The 18,999-nt window shown below is 54.5% G+C and overlaps 1 protein-coding gene across 9 annotated transcripts in view; it reads left to right on the forward strand.

The window, feature by feature from the left end:
* The window catches only part of TOP3B (DNA topoisomerase III beta), a 33,887-nt gene extending 15,109 nt beyond the window's left edge, over positions 1-18,778 (forward strand). For 5 of the 9 annotated variants that reach the window (XM_045192870.2, XM_053928615.1, XM_071221905.1 and 2 more), the window contains 14 exons: positions 771-925; positions 1,082-1,187; positions 1,894-2,040; positions 2,155-2,328; positions 4,063-4,191; positions 4,666-4,815; positions 5,198-5,298; positions 5,999-6,200; positions 7,226-7,591; positions 16,165-16,282; positions 16,654-16,768; positions 17,218-17,402; positions 17,805-17,849; positions 18,450-18,778. In XM_045192870.2, the coding sequence (XP_045048805.2) occupies positions 771-925; positions 1,082-1,187; positions 1,894-2,040; positions 2,155-2,328; positions 4,063-4,191; positions 4,666-4,815; positions 5,198-5,298; positions 5,999-6,200; positions 7,226-7,591; positions 16,165-16,282; positions 16,654-16,768; positions 17,218-17,235 (1,781 nt within the window). In that variant the 3' untranslated portion in view covers positions 17,236-17,402; positions 17,805-17,849; positions 18,450-18,778. Of the gene's footprint in view, positions 1-770; positions 926-1,081; positions 1,188-1,893; positions 2,041-2,154; positions 2,329-4,062; positions 4,192-4,665; positions 4,816-5,197; positions 5,299-5,998; positions 6,201-6,862; positions 6,963-7,225; positions 7,592-11,332; positions 11,513-16,164; positions 16,283-16,653; positions 16,769-17,217; positions 17,403-17,804; positions 17,850-18,449 lie in introns of those variants that run through there. The other 4 variants (XM_071221907.1, XM_053928616.1, XM_053928618.2 and 1 more) reach the window with 4 other exon arrangements.
* The last annotated feature ends 221 nt before the right edge of the window (positions 18,779-18,999 follow it).

Consider the following 18,999-nt stretch of genomic DNA (forward strand, 5'->3'; position numbering starts at 1 on the left):
TTAAATGGCTGAAATAGCACATCCTAACAATAGCACTGCTAATGATTGTCACTACCCAAGAGGGACATCTGACATCAGGGTCCCAGAGTAGCTTCCCTGCTGCAGCAATGAGGTCAAGACCCATCTCTCCCGCCTGGGACAGGTGAGCCGTAGTCTCTCTGAGCCTTGTTTCTATAATAGCGAGAAGGAGGTTGGGCTGGATAGTTGGTGGCCTCCAGGCATTGGTGGCCCCTCAGTGGCCTTGGGAAACCATGAGCAGTATCTGGACATCATCCAGGGATCCTCAGAGGCAACAATGACATTGAGTGACCAATGGCTGGTGCCAGCCTCTGCTGGTCACAGAGGAGCAGGAAGACGAGCCTGCTCTCAGTGCCCCTGGAATGCTGTGAGGACAGAAATACTCAAGAGGCTCCAAACGGAGGGCATGTGCTAATTCTGCTGCATAGCACACGTCAGCAGGCCCTGAGGCACGGTTATACTTCCATGGCAGAGGGTGAGAAGGCCATGTTCAGTCAGTACAGCTACCAGCATCGTGTGGGTGACGCGGAGCATCCCTGTCCTAGGTCCAGCCTCATAGGTTGAGGACCTCAGCCTTGGATAAGGCACAGGCACTTGGTCAGCAGCTCTGCTCTGGGCCTTGCCTGCTCAGATTCACCGTCACCCTGAAGGAGGCCCTGTTTGCCTTTGGGGGAGCCTGAGGGCCCAGGCCCTGGGCAGGCACCTGGCCGACCCTGGCATTCTGGGCCGGCTGAGCCTCCTGTCTCTCACAGGCATGGGGCCACAACATGCCATGCAGACCGCCGAGCGGCTCTACACCCAAGGCTACATCAGCTACCCACGAACCGAGACTACCCACTACCCCGAGAACTTTGACCTGAAGGGCCCTCTCCGGCAGCAGGCCAACCATCCCTACTGGGCCGAAACGGTGAGCAGAGCCAGGCCCTGGCCCCCTGTACACACCTGTTACCAAGGCTTGGGACCCAGCTCAGGACTGGCCATGTCCAGGACCTGCAGCAGCTCCCTGTAGGTGGGAGGGCAGCCATGCTCATACTTACCCTCGGCTTTGTCTTCTCTCTCTCAGGTGAAGCGGTTGTTAGCAGAAGGTATCAACCGCCCACGGAAAGGTCACGATGCTGGTGACCATCCCCCCATCACCCCCATGAGGTCTGCCACAGAGGCTGAATTAGGTATCAGGTGATCCCCCCACCATTCTCACACTTACACACTCATATTTAAACATACACACTTTAAGCCTGTGGCGAGGGAAGGGCAAGAAGCCACAGTGACGTGGGACCTTTGCATGGCGTCTGGCCCTGTGGGCAATGGGGAGACTCCCTCCAGCCCCAACTGCCCCCGGCTGTGGCAAAGGAGGTCACCTGAACGTTGTGCTCCCTCACCATGGGACAGGACAAGAGTGAAGCTGTGATGGCAGGTGTGCCTGAGTGCAGCATGCAGGCAGCTGCTCGTGGGGACCCTAGAACAGAGGAGATCAGGCGGGAGGTGGGAGGATGAGTTGAGTGGGCAGGTGACTGTGGGCAGAACGGGATGAGACCGAGACAGAGTGACGAGCTCAGTCATTGGGCCGAGGCAGTGCTGGTGGCCATGTGCCGGGAGCAGGCAGAGAAAGGGAGAGCTGTGCAGGTGGAGGCGGGAGGTGGTGGTGGCACACCACTAGAGAGGGTCAGGCCCAGTGCCTGGGTCACAGTCCCACCTGGAAGCAGGGCAGGAGATGGGAGCCATGGCTGTGGGGAACCACCGGGGCACAAGAGACTCTCTTTCCTTGCCATGAGTTTCCTCCTCTGGGGCGCCCTGTGGCTCTGCTACTTGAGCAGGAGCCAGGGGGTCCTCTGAGTCACAGTCCTGGCTGGTGACCCGCATCTGTGCTTACCGCAGGGAGCGAGGCGTGGCGGCTGTATGAGTACATCACCAGGCACTTCATTGCCACGGTTAGCTATGACTGCAAGTACCTGCAGAATACCATTTCCTTCAGGATCGGGCCCGAGCACTTCACCTGCACGGTGAAGACCGTCATCTCCCCAGGTAAGACTGCGGGGCCCAGCTTTGCTCCTCTCCTCCATTCCATAGACGGGCGGCACGCTCTCCACCCGACCGGGGGTGGAGGCCCCGAGTCTGAGGTGGCCCCTGTCTCTCCAGGCTTTACAGAAATCATGCCCTGGCAGAGTGTGCCCCTGGAGGAGAGCCTGCCCCCCTGCCAGCGGGGCGACACCTTCCCTGTGGCCGAGGTGAAGTTGCTGGAGAAGCAGACGAGTCCACCTGACTACCTGACGGAGGCTGAGCTCATCACCCTCATGGAGAAGCACGGCATTGGTAGGTGTGCCCGCCCGGGCCTGAGGGTTCCCATCCCAACCCCGGAGCCCAGGAGGCAGTGCTTCCAGAGCTGCTCAGTGACCCTTCCAGGCCCAGCACCTGGTGACTGGGACCCAGGGAGTGACCGGCTGAGCCAGGCAGGGTGGCAGCAGGCAGTACCGCACCAAGGCATCCGTGTCGGGACCAAGGCTTGCCTATGAAGGCCAAGATGTGCCCTTATGCACACTGACACCCAGGAAGCCAAATGATCCTTTTACAGGAAAAGCACGAAGGTCAGATCAGAGTCCTCCTCAGTCCACACAGCCAACCCGAGTCTGTCCTGGAATCCAGCGACAAGGAAACCAAAATTCATAGGCACTGCTTCCCTGTGAGGGAAGCTTAGAGCCCACCAAGGGCTGGAAGCTCCTGCCCAGCAACCAGGTTTCCGAGCGAAGTCGGCAGCCCAGGGCCGCTTGCCGGCTCAGAGGATAGTTGCTGATGCACGCACCTCACGGGCGAGGTGGTCTCACCCAGTGCCCAGGCCTAGGGGCTGTGACCTGTGTCCTCGCACACTCGAGGCCTTCTCCCCAGGCAGTGTTCATGCTGATGGGCACTGCCCAGTTGCTGATGTGCTATCCCGGGTGACCAGACCCCTCCCAATCGACAGGCTTTGGCGGGTCCTGGGACAATCCAGGTCTCTGTACCTGGGCCTGGCTCCATCACTGACAGTCCTACAGGAGACTGCCAGGGACAGCGTGACCCTTGCAGGAGAGCTAAGCCTACTTCTCCCCAGGGCCTAGGGGCCTATGTGGGTTGTGTCTCGGCAGTCCTCAGCCTAGTGGGAGGTGCGGGCACTGCTTCCTCAGCATTCTCTGCCCCTTCCTATTGACCAAATTGAGTCTGTAGGAGTGAAGAGGGCTCTTGTGACCTTCTGAACCATACAGTGGTCGGGGCTGGTCCTGTCAACCAGGGCCCCCACGGCTCTATAAAAGGGCCTGGCGAGAGCTGCCCCTCAAACCATGGCAAGAATGCAGCAGGGAGCTGGGGAACCCACTGAGCCATGCAGGGGTCCTGGCAGACAGGCAGCAGCAGGCACAGCACCACTCAAAGCGCACCACACAGGGCTCAGTCCCGTCCCCACCTCATCCTGTGAACATGGGACCTCAGCAGGCTCTTTAGCCTCCAAGCATCAGCTCGGGAGGCTCCTCGGCCAGGGGAGCAGTAATGGTATCATCTGGCAGTGCCAGGTACCATCGAAGTCCTTTAGGGAGGTGTGGCCCAGAAATTTGAGCCTGTCCTGGGGCCACAGCACCAGGAAGTGGGCAAAGTAGAGCAGGCTTTGAAGGGGACAATTTGGCAGTGAGTATGTGATCTCCACATTCAGGGGGCTGGGGCTCTGGCTCCAGAATAGGGTTATTGCCACAAGATAGAGGCTGGAGAAGCCAAGGAGGTCTTACTAGATGCGAGGGGCAGGTCGGATGAGCTCTCTGCCCTTGGCAGAGTTCCTTAACTTCTCTGAGCCTCTGTAGAGTGGGAATTAGCACCGGCACGGGGAGCACCACTCTGGGATTTGTATGGCGATTCGCGAATGGTGAATGGCACATGGCACGGTGCCAAGCACAGTGCTGGCCAGAAGCAGCACAGGAGAGGCTAAGAGCCAGGGGCCCATGACTGGAGGGGGTAAAAGGGAGTCCACATTCTGATGAAGAGTGTCGGGCAGGCCAAGAGACACCAGGGCCTTACTGTGCATTGCAGGGACAGACGCCAGCATCCCCGTGCACATCAACAACATCTGTCAGCGCAACTATGTGGTCGTGGAGAGTGGACGTCGGCTCAAGCCCACCAACCTTGGCATTGTCTTGGTGCACGGCTACTATAAGATCGGTGAGTTCAGCCAGCTGGCCAATGCTCCCTGGGCTGCAGCTCCGCCTTTGTCAGTGCAGAGCCTCCCCTAGCAGACCCTGTGGTGAGCCCCAGCTCCCCCTGCAAGGGTGCTGCACTGGCCACCCTAGGACCAGCCCCAGCAGGGGCTTGGAGTGGTGGATGATGTACAGACAAGTGCAAAGGATCCAAAAGGGGAGACAAGGGCTCTTCCCTGCAGACCAGCTACCAGCTAGGCCTGGATCCGTACTGCAGGGCTTGTCTGCTCTGTCCCCTCAAAGCCCCGAGGAGCACAGACATGGCCCCAGGACTGCCAGGAGCAATTGTCCCTGGTGACTCCACCCAGGATTCTTCAGGGTGGGAGATCAGGAAAGGTCTGGGGATTTGGGGTCCAGCCTGGTGCCTTCCAACTCCAGCTGGAGCAACCAGGACCCCTCGGTGGGAACGCTCACAGTGGCGCCCCCCCCCCACCTGCAGATGCGGAGCTGGTGCTCCCCACCATCCGCAGTGCCGTGGAGAAGCAGCTGAACCTGATCGCCCAGGGCAAGGCTGACTACCGCCAGGTCCTAGGCCACACCCTGGATGTCTTCAAACGGAAGTTCCACTACTTCGTTGACTCCATCGCAGGTGAGGTCTGCCTCTTCCCTGCCCCTGGGTCAGAGCTGCCACCACTCAGGGTGCCCAGGGTCTCCAGGTGAGACCAGCCCCCAGATGTGGGCTCCAGGCCTCTGCTGGATGATGGGTCATCACTGGGCTTGTATCAGGACTACAGAGCTAGTGTATTAATACCACACGCAGGGCCCCTGGCTCATCTGACAGACGAGGCTGCAGCTCTGCTCTTCCCATTTCGGACTGGGGCACCCCACCACCCTCAGGGCAGGGGTATATTCCCGCACAGGCCCTCTCCCTCCTGTGGTGGGCTCCCCTCCAGCCCACCCGTTTGCACCTGCCTGGGAGGGGGCTGCTGCAGGCCGGGAGGATGCGACTCTCCTGCACTGCTTGCTTTCAGGCATGGATGAGTTGATGGAGGTGTCCTTTTCACCTCTGGCAGCCACAGGCAAGCCCCTGTCCCGCTGCGGGAAGTGCCACCGTTTCATGAAGTACATTCAGGTAGGTGGTCAGTGAAGGTCTGCCCCTTCTGGCCCATGGTGCCCTTGTGCACAGACACGGGCAAGTCTTGTCCCCTCTGTAGGCCTCCACCTTATCCTCTGTCATACAGTATTCTTTGTTCCAGTTGTCACACAAGCGTGGCTAAGAGGCCTAAGGCAGCCTTGCCAACAAACACCCAGAGTCCCCATGACCCCAAGCACACATAAACTGTCAGGCCACTTACACGCATGTTGCCCACTGTTTCCTATCGGCACATCCCTTGCTGTCACAGGCATTAACATATGTGCTGGGGTTTTAGAGCTGCCTTTATGTGCAGAGCAAGTGTCCTGAGACGGGGCCTGGATCCTCGCCCAAGAGGTTCTTGCCTGGCAGCATGTTACGTGTTATCTATTGCATGTCACGTGACGTGTATCACACATTGCATGTTATATATTCCGTGCATGTGTTGAACAGCATATGCATATGGCACATTACATATTACGTGTCCTGTGTTATATGTGTATTATATGTTAGTATACATTCTCATTATGCATTAGCGTATCTAATTATCTATTACATATTATGTGTTACGTAGGACTTACTGTGTGTTACGTTATCACTCATTGCACTGCATGTATTCTGTGTCATGGGGAGGATGAGGGTGGGCAGGAGGACCCCATGGCCCCAGCAATCCTGTGGCTCTCCCCTGGCATTGCCGCAGGCCAAGCCAAGTCGCCTGCACTGCTCCCACTGTGATGAGACCTACACCCTCCCCCAGAATGGCACCATCAAGCTCTACAAGGAGCTCCGGTGCCCGCTGGATGACTTCGAGCTGGTTCTGTGGTCGTCAGGCTCTCGGGGCAAAAGCTACCCGCTGTGCCCCTATTGCTACAACCACCCGCCCTTCCGGGACATGAAGAAAGGTGAGAACACCTCGCCCCTGGGCCTCAGCTCTCCCTCCCAAGCTGGGCTGCCCTTGTCCCCCTGGGTATCTGTGGTTTCTATCAACACCAGCCCCTGCCTTACATCACACTCGGTATCCCTACCCTGGGCCTTCCCATGCTCCTGGCGCTGAGATAGGAGACCCCCGGTGTCCCTGGGCACTGCTGAGGCGTGAGCCTTACCCTCCACCACTCTCTGTGTTGTCATAGTTGTACAGCTGACTATGGTAAACTCACTCAGGATCAGGGCAGTGGGCATGCTGTGCCCCATTCTGGGCTGTGGCAAGTGAGGACGAGCAGGTGGGAGTGGGCCTTCAGCCGGCACCCACCAGTGCTCTCCATCCTCATGCTTATTCTGGCGAAAGGAGAGCACGTATCCTGGTGGGGCTGAGAGACCGAGCCTGGAGTCTGAAGGGGGTCCAGGACCCAGAGTGCTCACCCTTAGCTGTGCTGTCTCCTTTACACCCCGCACAAGCCTTGGGATGGCATCACCCCATACTACAGACAGGAATAAGACAGCAAGAGTGAGGCATCCACCCACATTCTCAGGGGGCCTGGGAGCCCTCAGGGGTCTCAGTTTATCCCTCCTGACTCAAGCCTCGCCTGTGGGGCAGGCACTGAGACCCTTCCCTGCCTTCCAGCAGCTTCCAGGGCAGCTGATAGCCCCATGTGACCCACGCAAATGAGGTCTACACAGAGCTGCCTGTAACAAGCTGTGGAAGCAAAGTGAAAGGCAGAGGGACTTGCCTGGAGGCCACCGGAAGGCCTTTGGGAAATGATGTGAGCCCAGGGAGCAGGGTGCTCAAAGGGTGAGGGGAGGGGAGTTCAGACAATCAGAGAATGGGAGTGAGCCCAGGCCAGTGCGAGCAACGCCAGGAGGAGCCCTTTCTGCTGGGACGAGGGACACTGGACTGTGAAGCACTGAGGGAGGCCCAGGGTGGAGCTGTGGGGCTGCAGCATGGGGTGAGCAGGGCAGGCGTGCCTCACGGCGGCCCTCTCTCTGCCAGGCATGGGCTGCAATGAGTGCACGCACCCCACCTGCCAGCACTCGCTGAGCATGCTGGGCATCGGCCAGTGTGTGGAGTGCGAGAGCGGTGTGCTGGTGCTGGACCCCACCTCGGGCCCGAAGTGGAAGGTGGCCTGCAACAAGTGCAACGTGGTGGCCCACTGCTTCGAGAACGCCCACCGCGTGCGGGTGTCCTCCGAGACCTGCGGCTCCTGTGAGGCTGCCCTGCTCGACGTGGACTTCAACAAGGCCAAGTCCCCTCTCCTGGGCGACGAGACGCAGCACATGGGCTGTGTCTTCTGCGACCCCGTCTTCCAGGAGCTGGTGGAGCTGAGGCATGCGGCCTCCTGCCACCCCATGCACCGAGGTGGGCCGGGGAGGAGGCAAGGCCGAGGGCGGGGCCGGGGCCGGCGGCCTGCGGGGAAGCCTAGTGCAAGGCGACCAAAGGACAAGATGTCAGCCCTGGCTGCCTACTTCGTATGATGGCCCATCATTCCTCACCCAGGCTCCAAATGGTTGTCCTTCGGGCCACAGATCATTAAAATGCATTTTGGCTTCTCCAGAGCAAGCAGCTGGGGACCTTTTGCTGGTGTCAGGGTTACTGTGTCCTCTCCACCCATCTCCTCATCGCTCCTCCTGTCCCTGTCCCCTTGCCTCTCCCTCCATTCTGCACACCTCCTCCTAGAGGCCTGCTCTTCCCACACCCCAGCAGTGCCTTCAGGGAGGATACCAAGTGTGGAAATGGTAGCTGCGTGCACGGTAGGAGGTGTCCCTGATGCCTGTCAGGAGGGAGGGTGCCACCAGCCTGTCACCCCAGGCAGGTGTCGCGGGAGGGAGACCCGGTGGAGGAGATGGGGCTGGGAGAAGTGCTCTCTGGACCTGGCCCTCGATGCAGCCCACCACTCGGGCTCAGACCCCACGCTCCTGGGTCAGCGGCTCTGAGCAGGGCTGTGTGTGCTGCCTCAGGTGACCCTGACAGTCTCCAGGGCCTGTTGCAGTTTCCGTTGTCAAACAAGCCCTGATTGTCTCAGACGGTACCTTACAGGGGGCAGGGGTGCCAGATGTTGAAAATCGCCTGTAAGCCTTAGTGACCTGTGGCAGCTGGGTGCAAGCGGTAGGCTGCTCGCCCGCCCGCCTGCCTTCCTGCCTGTGCCCCAGCCCGGCCCCGAGAGGAACACTGCTTTGGACAACCACGAGTCCTCTGAGCTTCAGGAATGCCACCCCTGACCTCGTGGTGGTAGGAGCTTGGTAACAGGGCTCTCCAGGCTGTTCGGGAGAGGGACGTTCGCACCAGGCACAGATGAATGTTTCACACAGGGCCACCTGTCTTGGTAGTACGTTCACAGTCACACTAGGACATTAGAGGCTCTGAGAAGAGTCTCCGTGAAGAAACCTGTGGCCCTACCTGTCATTCCACAAAGAGCCGCACCCCCAGGCTGCCTCTCCCTGGAGGCTTCAACGGGCCAACACAGAGTTCCCTGGAACACAGTTCGGGAAACCCCAGACGGTCTCTTGCGAGCAGTCTCCCTGGGAAGCTGAGCTGCAGCACCCTGATCCCGGAGCACTGACGAGGCCACGTCTGCGAGGGGGCCGGGCCCCTGGCACAGGGCTGTGAGTGCTCGGCCGCCCACTTAGGCCCTGTCCCACTGCAGGCTCAGGGCTTTCCCTCCTGGTGTTCCGGCCCCTTGCGGTGAGGCAGCCAGGGTAGAGGCTGGGTGTGGGCTGAGACGGCACACACTGTGCATTAGGCCTCAAGCCCAAACCACCCGTTCTTACCAGGACTCCACGCTGAGGTTTCAGCCTGGGGGCCGGGAGTTCAGTGAAGGATCAAGGTGGTAGCCCTGAAGGTAGAGGGAAGCAGGGCAATTTATTTTTTTGTTGTAAAAATTTCAAACATAAAAGGAGCGTCTGTATACCATTACCCAGCTTCAACCTTGTATTATTCAGATGTGGACCCTAAACACCCTAGCATTTCACTGGTTGTATTTTGACCATAAAGCAGGGAGTTCTTGCCAATGGATAGAGTATGATGGGGTAAAAAAATCAAGAGTTAAGGCCCAGGTCAAGACCTTTCCCTTGACAGTTGGGAGCATGGAGTTGTCCTTAACTGAAACAGGAAAGACTGGCGAAGGGCAAGTGTAGGCAAGAGGCCGAGGGGCTGAGTTTTGGAACTGAAGTATGAGGTGTCTGTCAGAGATGCACGTGGAGTAGCGGGTTGGATGTATGAGTCTGGATTTCAGGGAAGAAGGCTGGGCGTGAGGTACAAATCTAAGGATCACCAGCACAGAAATATTTAAAGCCACAAGACTGGATGAGCTGACCGAGGGAGTGAGTGTAGAGCAAGAAGAGGGAAGGACCAAGGACTCAGCCCTGCATGTATTAATGTGAGAACGTCGGGGAATTGCAAGAATCCAGCAAAGAAGAATGAGGAGTAGCATGAGAGGCAGAAGGAAAATCAAGAGTGCTGTATTAGGGATGGGGAGAAAAAGCATACAACTGTAATTGAATAACAATTTAAAAAAAAAAAAAAACAGTGCTGTATTGGAAGCCAAGTGGAGACATCATCCTAAGACCTGATCCACTGGGTCAGACGCGGGTGAGTCTGCTCGGACGTTCTCCTGACGGCAGTGGCGAATCAGGAGAGACCAGTGGTGACGTTGGCATTCTGGGAAAGTTGGTCTGGATGCTTCTGTGGTGAGGATGGATTGCAGGAGGCAAGAGTAGGCACAAGGAGGCGTGCCAGGACACTGTACCGTGGTCCAGGTGAGAGGCGATGCTGGCCTGGACTTGGATGGAAGCAGTGGAGGTAGAGAGAAGGGGCTGGATTCTAAGTCTCTTTTGGAGGAAGGGTAGACACAGAACTTGGTGACTACAGGTTGGAGATAAGGGACAGGGAGAACACAGGGATGGCTATCAGCTCTCTGGCGTGGGTCCTTGAGTAACTGGTAGAGGGCACCCTTAACAAAGGGGGGAAGATTGAAGGAGAAATGGAACGAGGGGAGATTGAGAAGTGTAATTTTGAATGATGACTTGGAGGTACCCGTGGGTGGTAAGGGAGGTAAGCAGCTCCATGTGAAGACAAATTAGGTTTTCCTCAGCATACAGATGGACCATTGGTGCCTTAGGGAAGGATGATTGTTACCGAGATTAAATGATGGGCGAAGAAAGTGAAACTTAGAGCACCAGATGGGGTGGCCAAAGAGATGGGACAACGCCAGAGAACTTAAAAACCTTGTCCATACTGCCTAATGCTTCTGATAAGTTGAGAAATGTAGATCTGAAAAATACCCAAGACGCCACTCGTGACTAGGGCACATGGGGTCTTACTGGAGAGATGGGAGCGGAAACCAGATTAGGGTAGGTTGGGGAGTAGGTGGGGTCAGAGAAACGGAGACCAGGAGTGCAGCTACCCTTGTACGAAGTTTGTCTTGAAAGGAAGGAGAAAGACAGGGTGTGAGCTAGAGGGGGGTGTAGGATGGGGGGAGTTTATTGTTTGAAATATCGTTTTGAGAAAAACCCGCAACATAACACACTTCAATTTAAACGTGCACACTGACTACCCCCAAATGTAAAGCATTTCTTTTATTTCATAAATTTGCCACTGTTTGGCAGTAGTGCCTGGCCGTCAAGCGGTCCCATATTGCAATGGTTTGAAGAGCCGTGGCAGTTTTGCAAACCCCAGTCCTCCATGACATACGGATCCAAACGCTTGCCATGTGTTTGTGAAGACAGACAGTGAACTTCAGGACGACGCAAAAGTTACTCAGACAATAAGCATTCAGGCCTTCTGTACTGGTTTTTGTTCAGCTTCATGAGCGAGAGTCGAGCAGCTTTCACTTGTTTGATCGCTAATACAGTGGATGGCATTCGCGGGTTTAAAAAGGGAACAGTGAGTTGGTAACATTGGCTTTATGGTTTGTCAACATGTCTCCCAGTTGAGCACGTTTCTATAGGGAGGGAGAAGAGCCAGTGGACAGGAAGGGCTAGGTCTGCAACAGACACACTGTGTCAAGGATACTGTGCATTTTCTTTCTCACCATTATTCCATCTTGTCCAAGGAAAGTATTTTTCTCCTTGATACAAAGTTTGAAAACTTATACATCCACAGCCTTCCATGCTGGCTGTCAGAGATACAGAGCAGGCGGTGAGGACGCAGAGACAACTGATGAATATTTGGAGGCCTACCAGTGAATGGTGAGTTCTGAAAGAGGCTGCGTCCTCTAGCTCACCTTGGGGTCTCCACCCCGAGCTCCATGCTGCACGTATCTCTACAGAGCTCTGAGCAGTCAGTGATAGGTCCAGCAGGGTCACGAGGCCTGAGTCTCCCAGGGGGCCACCCAGCTGAGGCTGTGAGTGTAGCCCCTCGTCCTGTGGGCTGTCTGATCAATAATTGCCCCTGCGTCAGGGGGCTGGGGACGGCAGAGGGGGCTCGCTGCGTGGTGTCAGAAAGAGACTGAGCTGTGGCGCCACAGTCTTGGGCAAGCTTCTCTGAGCTTTAATTTCCTCGTCCTCGGAGTAGAAGGTAAAGGCTCTGTATCCCTTATGTACTGCAGTGTAACAAACCGCCTCAAAGTATTAGTGGTTTAAAACAACACTGTTCAGCTCACCTCTTTGGCGGCAGGCTTGGCTGTGTGTTTGCTCTGCATCTGTGGTCGACTGGAAGGTCATCTCCTCGCTTGGTGATCCAGGATGTCCTCCCTCACGTGTCTGGGGGCTGACGGCTGCTGGCCGGGGTGATGAGGTGCTACTGGGCCCTGAGACTGTCAGCATCCAGCAGGCTAGCCAGGGTTCAACATGGTGGCTGGGCCCCAAGTGCAGCAAGAGAGAACAACCTCTGGCACTTTCCAAGCTTCCGTGTGTGTCACGTGGGCCAACCTCCCAGTGGGCAGAGTAAGTCCCGTGGTCAAGGCTGGAGTCAATGTAGGGGGTGGGACACCACCACAAGGCATAGCTAGATGAAGCAGAATAATTTGCAGGCATTTTGGGGGATATTGCAAAGAGCAATAAGTGACTAAGCAGTCATAAAAAATAATAGCAAACAGTTATTTACACAGAGTGGGGCTGAAAAATATGTTAACGGAGCAATTCTCATATAGAAAGGTGAGGTTCAGAGAACTTCAGTAACTCCAACGGGGTCACACAGCCAACTGGGGGAAGAGCTAAAATGTGCACCCAGGGCCGTCTGATTCCAAAGCTCATGGTCACGGCTGTCATCCTCTGCAGGCTTGCCAGCACATGTTATCCAGTTCCATCTTAATAGGGACTAATCGGAGCTTTAACCTAGGCTGGAAGCCCTGTTTCTCCCTTCTCACCTTTCCCCTGATTGTTCTCAGACAATGAGACTCTGGCCTCATTTTAAGAAGCCAGCTGTCTGCTCAGCTCCTCGTCTGTGTCACAGGGTCAGGGCGATGAAGCCAGGCACAAAGTAGAAACCAGAGATCATTTGTTTAAAAAAATCACCCACTCAGGCCCACAGAGACGGAGTGGAGAGTCTCGACTTCCACCCTCACCAAGCTGTGGTAAGGCACCTCGACCCCTTTGCGGTGGGGAGGCGGCTGGTGGAAGTGTCAAGGCAAAGCGGAGTGGGGGTTGGGACTTTCATCCCTCTCAGATACTCAGCAAATCAGGCCTCCACTCCCTGGTGTCAGCAGAGATCGGGGAGAGCCTGCTTTTGCACCCCGCTTCCAGCAGTGAAGAGGAGGTCCACCCTCTCCCCACTGGGGTGGTGTCAGAGGGGGATTTCTCCACCACCCAATGGCAATGAGGCCATCTCCCTACGGGTGGGGGCAGTGAGGTCACGGGGTTCACTAATAGTGCACGCATACTGTTACCCTTCCCCACCCCCAAGATAGAAATCAAGAGAGGAGACAAAACAGATGCAAGAAGGGTGTTTACTGAAAACAGAGTGGTGGGTGAGGAGGAAGGGAGAGAGCTCCGTGCACCAACGGAGCACACACACTAGTAAAGAACGTGGCTCCCTGGGATGCTACCAGCATCGGGCTGACGTACAGCTCAGTTCCTCACGCAGGCCCAGAGTAGTTTTCCCTGCTTAACACCTTCCCGGCCCAAAGCTGCGACCCCAGTCATGACCCCACTGCAGGTGCGGAGCTCTTTACTTTTCAGGTTCCAGCTGTGGGTTGGTATCCGCTGCGCAAGTGCAGAGCTGAGCTTTTTGCTTTCCAGGAAATCTTTGCTAGCGCCGGCCGGCAGGTGCATGCGAACCAGAGCATGCACAGGGTGGAGCTCTTTGGGGAGTGCCCGAAGAGAACCCTTAAACATATCTAGGAGAGGCTCAAAATAATAAGAATAAGGATAATAACGGCAACAATAATAATTGAACAGCATTCTCCTTCATTTAAGAGAGACTGAGCCTGTTCCAGTTCTGGTCCCTACCATGGATGGGTCACTAGAGACTTTATGGGGAGCTGGAACTCACCCACCCCTCCAATACCAAAGAGACCCTCAGCCCTCAGGGGTTAATAAAGGCCAAATGGGAAACCTAGATATCCATACTCACCTGGCATTGATGAGGCAGGACCCCCTCCCCTTGACCAGTGTTTAAATATGACCCAGAGTCTCCTAACATAATACCCCCAAATGTGCAGGTTTCAGTAAAAATTACTCATCACGCCCTGGCTGGTGTGGCTCAGTTGGTTGGCGCGCCATCCTGTAAACCGAAAAGGCCGCGGGTTTGATTCCCAGCCAGGGCGCATTGACAGGAAATCCAGGCCGGACTCTGCGGCTCACAGTCCGGTCTCCACTGCCCACTGGGCATTTACTGAGTGAATGGTTGTTGATGGTAACCGGGAAAGTCCCGGGTTCAGTGGGTTTCTCTGGCTCTCATCACGGCTTTGTTGCCTATGTTAGAATAACGTGAAGGGCAGAGCTAATTCCCATCTGCCTTTCTGACATCCAGGTCTGCCTCTCACCAACAAATTGCTCAGGCTGTGTAACCCAGTGTCTGAAACGTTTTCCTGAGGGCAGCTCATTATCGTCCAGGTTCTTTCCCCGTAATGAACAGAAATGACTGGCCCACAGTCCTTTCAGCAGGGCCGATGGCCAGGGGACACGTCTGGTTTGGAGCATTCAGCCCCATCAAGGGCAGCAGGCTGGCCCTGGGGGCATCGCGTCGTCAGCTCTGGAGTGACTCCCCGACCCCGTTAGCTGGGCCACAGGAAACTTGAAATAGTTAGGCCTGGCCTCCCACAGGACTGTGAACACTAGACAGCGCTTTCTCACACTTGGTCCATAGACACACGAGATCTTCGCGGGAAAATGAGAACGAGGTTTTACTGCAAAGCATGAGCAAGACAAAAGGGTTACAAGAGGAAAATGGGGAGGAGGGGAGTTGACCTTAAGTGGAGGGGGTGGGGGTCCCACCTGCTCCACTGAACGCAAACTGGCCAAGCGCCTCCATTGTCTTGAGGCCTCTGACCGCTGGGCTTGGACAGCAGTCTCACACCCACCAGCTTTGGGAAGAGGTGCCCGGGCAGGGCTGGGAGTGGGAGGGTATACCTCTGGGCGCCCAGCTGGCAGAGGTCAGGGCTAGAATGTGCTGCACGTAAGCTGGGGCCCAAACGCGGTCCAGCCTGGGAGGAGGGACAGGCACTCCGGCTGCTCCTGGTGGAAGCTGTTCTTTCATGCCGGCATGTGCCTCCTAGACCCCAAGGCAGTGGACTCCCAGCTGAAGGAAAGTGGCTTGGTTGATGGCCCAATAGTTTTCTGTCCAAACAGGTCCTGAGCAAGGACTGAGGGGGCCCTAATGGCAAGGCTCTTCCTCAGAGGCAGAGCAGCGGAGGGTGGAGGCCAGGACGCACGCCCCACTAAAGGCACCCTTGCTGGCAGCGGTGCTGGGCCCTCAAATGGAAGGCAGAGGAGCTCTGCAGGCCTTGGGTGAGACTCAGATGGGGGCTGCGGTGCCTCCAAACACACGGTTGTTCTTAGCGCTGGGCCCCTGGTCCCCACTGGGGTGTTCTGGCAAGGAGGGCTGCAGGCATTCGGGCTCAGTCTTCTCTCGTACAAGTGGTGGGTGCCATGAACCCCACATGTTCCTGCTGCAGTGCTGAGGTCTCCGAGGCGCAGCTGAGATCTGGGGTAGTGGCTGTGCTCCCAAAGCCTGCAGGTGCTGCTGAAACCCAGCCCGAAGTGGGAGGCGCTTGTGCTGCCAAATGTTGAGCAGTCATGCCACCGTTGACTCAGCATCGGTCACAGCCCTGTGTGTCCCAGCGGCTGCTAGGGCACCTGGCAGAACAAAGGCTGTTTTCTGGTTTGGTTTTGTTTTAGAGAAAGAGGAAAGGAGGGAGAGAGAAGCATCGATGTGAAGGAGAAACAACCATCTGCTGTCTCCCATTCCTGCCCCGACCAGGGATCGAACCTGCAACCTTTGGGTGTTTGGGACAACTGTCCAACCAACCGAGCCACACGGCCAGGGCAAGAGTGTTTTTAACACATTCTGAGACTTGGGGCAACAGTGTCCCCAGCAAGCCTCTGGGCCTCCCTTTGTGATCCAGGAATGCACTTTCGGACCAATCCGTGTGATGCCACGAAGGTGTCGCTGATAGTTCTGCCGGTGTTCTTGCTTCTTTCTTGCTTCTGTTGAGCGGCAGTGGACTGTCCAGGTCACTGACCTAACTCAGCTGCTTTTGATGAGCAAGGGTGAACGGAAAAACGGCCAATAGAGCACAGCACGCACACCTCTGCGGCCGGTTCCGGAGCTCTGCTCGCTGACAGGTGCTGTGGGTTTAGGCTGTCTCCAGGGAAGACAAGCCCCCTTTAGAGTGCAGGTGTGGACTTTAAATACAGACATTATGATGTAGAAGTGCAGGACCCATGGCTGTGTTCTCCCCATTGGTTCTTGCCCTTCCAGATCCAACAGTTAAATCTTCTCTGATAACGATCTCTTCTTGCCTGTCCAGCTGTATCTTTTGGAATTTGTTAAAGGTCTCACCGATGCCCCGTGTGAAGACTGCATGGTGGTGAGAGAGTTGGCTCTTCGTATGAGGCTGGATCCAGGAAAAAGGCGGCAAGATTTGCAAAAGTTCATGGACACTGTGCAGGAGTAAGTGCTACTCACTGTCTTTCACCCTCTCTCCTGAAGTCGAGACCTTTGCAGGCCCCTTGGCATCTGTCTCAGATTCTTCAGTTACAAAATGGCAACTGGGGAGAAAATGATATTTGGGGGACAACTCGTTTTGTCATTGCTACCTGAGGGGAGGCGTAGAGAGGGGAGACTCCAAGTGCCTGCACAAGTGTGAGAACAAAGACAAGATTATCTCAGGGTTTTGGGGAGCCTGTCTGTGGCTTCTCCACACTGCGGATGAGCAGTGAGGGAACTTAGATTAGAGGGAAGTTGTCCTGTGTTTTGCAAATGGTTCATTGCTTTTGTTTATTTTCTTGGGTCGCATCATGGGGAAATATTTTAACTTTCAGAGATAAAAATACGCAAAAAGAGCTTCAACTCTGGGCTATCAAATCGGAAACCAAATATTTGTCCTTCTCAGGAAGAATTTTGAAAGAAGGGAGAATTTTCCAGGGAAAAAGAACGGTAAGACAGTTTCACATTATTATGTCGTAGTTGAGTCAAACAAATAGCATGCAAAAAGAAACTAGCTCAGTCGTGCCTAAAACCGTGACTGTTCTCTCTTCTTAGGCTGCTTGGTCTGTCTGAGAGAACAAGCAAAGTTCCCCTAAGAATGCCTGTAAAGTGCTTGGCATGTAGTAAACTCGGCATTACATCACTCTTTGCCTGGCCAAATGACCTTCCAAGTGCACCCTTAAGGGTCAAGTACCTAGAGTCAAAGTCACCCAGAGTAACCCATGATAGAATCCAGGGGTTGTTAAACTATCCTTTAAGGAAAAATATCAAAGTCAGTCATGACGGAAGTTTAAAATTATAATATTTCAGAGGGAAAATAGCACACACTTATAGTGGGAAGCATCTTCGATGATTTTTTTAAGTGATTTTTCATACCATGACTTGGAATTCTTCTCCAGTTTGACTCCCATCCATGATCAGCAAAATGGGCGAGAGAAACAGGAAGCGGACCTTACTCGGTGTGAAGTCACGGCACCGTTGGCTGATCCGCTGTACTAAGAGAAATCATGGAGCGGCCTTTTCCTTAACGCAGCCTTTGGAAAGTCACACCTACCATGGGCGTAGCTGTGGGAGATGCAGAAATGTAAGTAGAGCGGAAATCGCTCCTGATTTAAAAGTCCACAGTGGGACGTTGTCAGCAATGGGAAGGTGGAATAGCGGAAAATACTAATTTGTAGGAATCAGTTGCTCTGTCAAACCTCTGAGAGTCTATACACAAAGTAGTCGAATCTACTCCAGTCAACAACTATGAAAACAGGCTTTTGTGGTTTACGGTCGGTGGCTCTTGGGTCGCAAGATGAGGAAGACGTGACAATTAGGGACTTGATGTGAGGGGTTGGGGTGATACTAAGAACTAGTTCCCAAACGTGTTCCCAAACACCGGACTTGTTTTAAAAATAACCCTTCAACGGAAATGCCTGCCTTGGCACGTGATCTTGTCTTGCTTGGTGTCATGTGTATAAAGTGTTTCCTACATGTTTCACAGCTCACTGCCCTTCGAATATAGACGGTCTGCTTTTCCAGGCTTGAAGTAAGTGATCCAGTCAAATCCCACGTAAGCACCTTAGAAAAGCATGACTCGTCAAGTACACAGATGGTATCTATTTGATGTATGCACAGTCCTCCTTTCTGTTTCTAAAACTGAATTTGGACTTATCTTAGAATTTGAAATGTTGCCATTGGTTTCCTCAACTAGCCAACGAATACAGATTTACCCCTGTACCGAGCTGAATACAGACTTTGCGGTTTTAGCTACTGCTTAATAGCATCATAATATGCTGATTCTTTCCAGTTCGAGGACTTGGGGTTATAGACAAATGTAGGGTAATACGGGTTGTGGGGATGACCACCTTCACCATTTCTCTCCCACTTGTAACCTGCGAAGCCTGCAATCTGTACCTTCCACCATGTGCTCTTCCCTATGCTCAGTATTTTTCTTGGGATTTTTTCCTTTCCTTTCTCCCATCCATTGTCTTTAGCCAAGTTGTGATTATGTTGTATCTGAATCACTAAAGCAATTTCTTTTTTCTTCCTTCTTTGGGTTCTTTCCCCTACTTTGTCTCATATCTAGTTCATCTCACATTCTCCCTTCTTCCTCGAGGATGATCTTTTTTTTAAATTTTATTTTTAGAGAGATGGGAAGAGAAGGAGAAAGAGAGGGAGAGAAACATCAATGTGTGGTTGCCTCTCCTGCACACCCTACTGGGGACCTGGCCTGCAATCCAAGCATGTGTCCTGACTGGGAATCAAACCAGCGACCCCTTGGTTCGCAGGCCCGTGCTCAGTCCATTGAGCTACACCAGCCAGGGCTCCTCAAGGATGATCTTGAAAAGGATCTTTGTTTCTTAATCATGAAACAAGGATATTTCTCCTATTGTCTTCTCCATAAAGCCTAACCTGTCCTCTCCTTGTAGTTTCCACTCAGAAACCTTTGAGACTACTCTGAGGGGTACCTTCTGGGGGCCATACTCATTCACAAATGAAATGTGTTATGTTTGAAATCCTGTTGTACTTACATTTGTGTCTTGCCTTCTGTTACTTGATCAGTGCCTCTCTTCCTTCTCTGGTGGTGTCGCCTTCAACGCTCGGCCAGATCGGGAGGCGTCCCTGGGAATCAGCAGAGTGGCACATTTTAGGGTATTGGGATCAGAGTTGAAGGGACTTGGTAGTTGTTTGAATCA

This window comes from Desmodus rotundus, chromosome 7 (genome assembly GCF_022682495.2).
Source record: "Desmodus rotundus isolate HL8 chromosome 7, HLdesRot8A.1, whole genome shotgun sequence".
Lineage (NCBI taxonomy): Eukaryota > Metazoa > Chordata > Mammalia > Chiroptera > Phyllostomidae > Desmodus > Desmodus rotundus.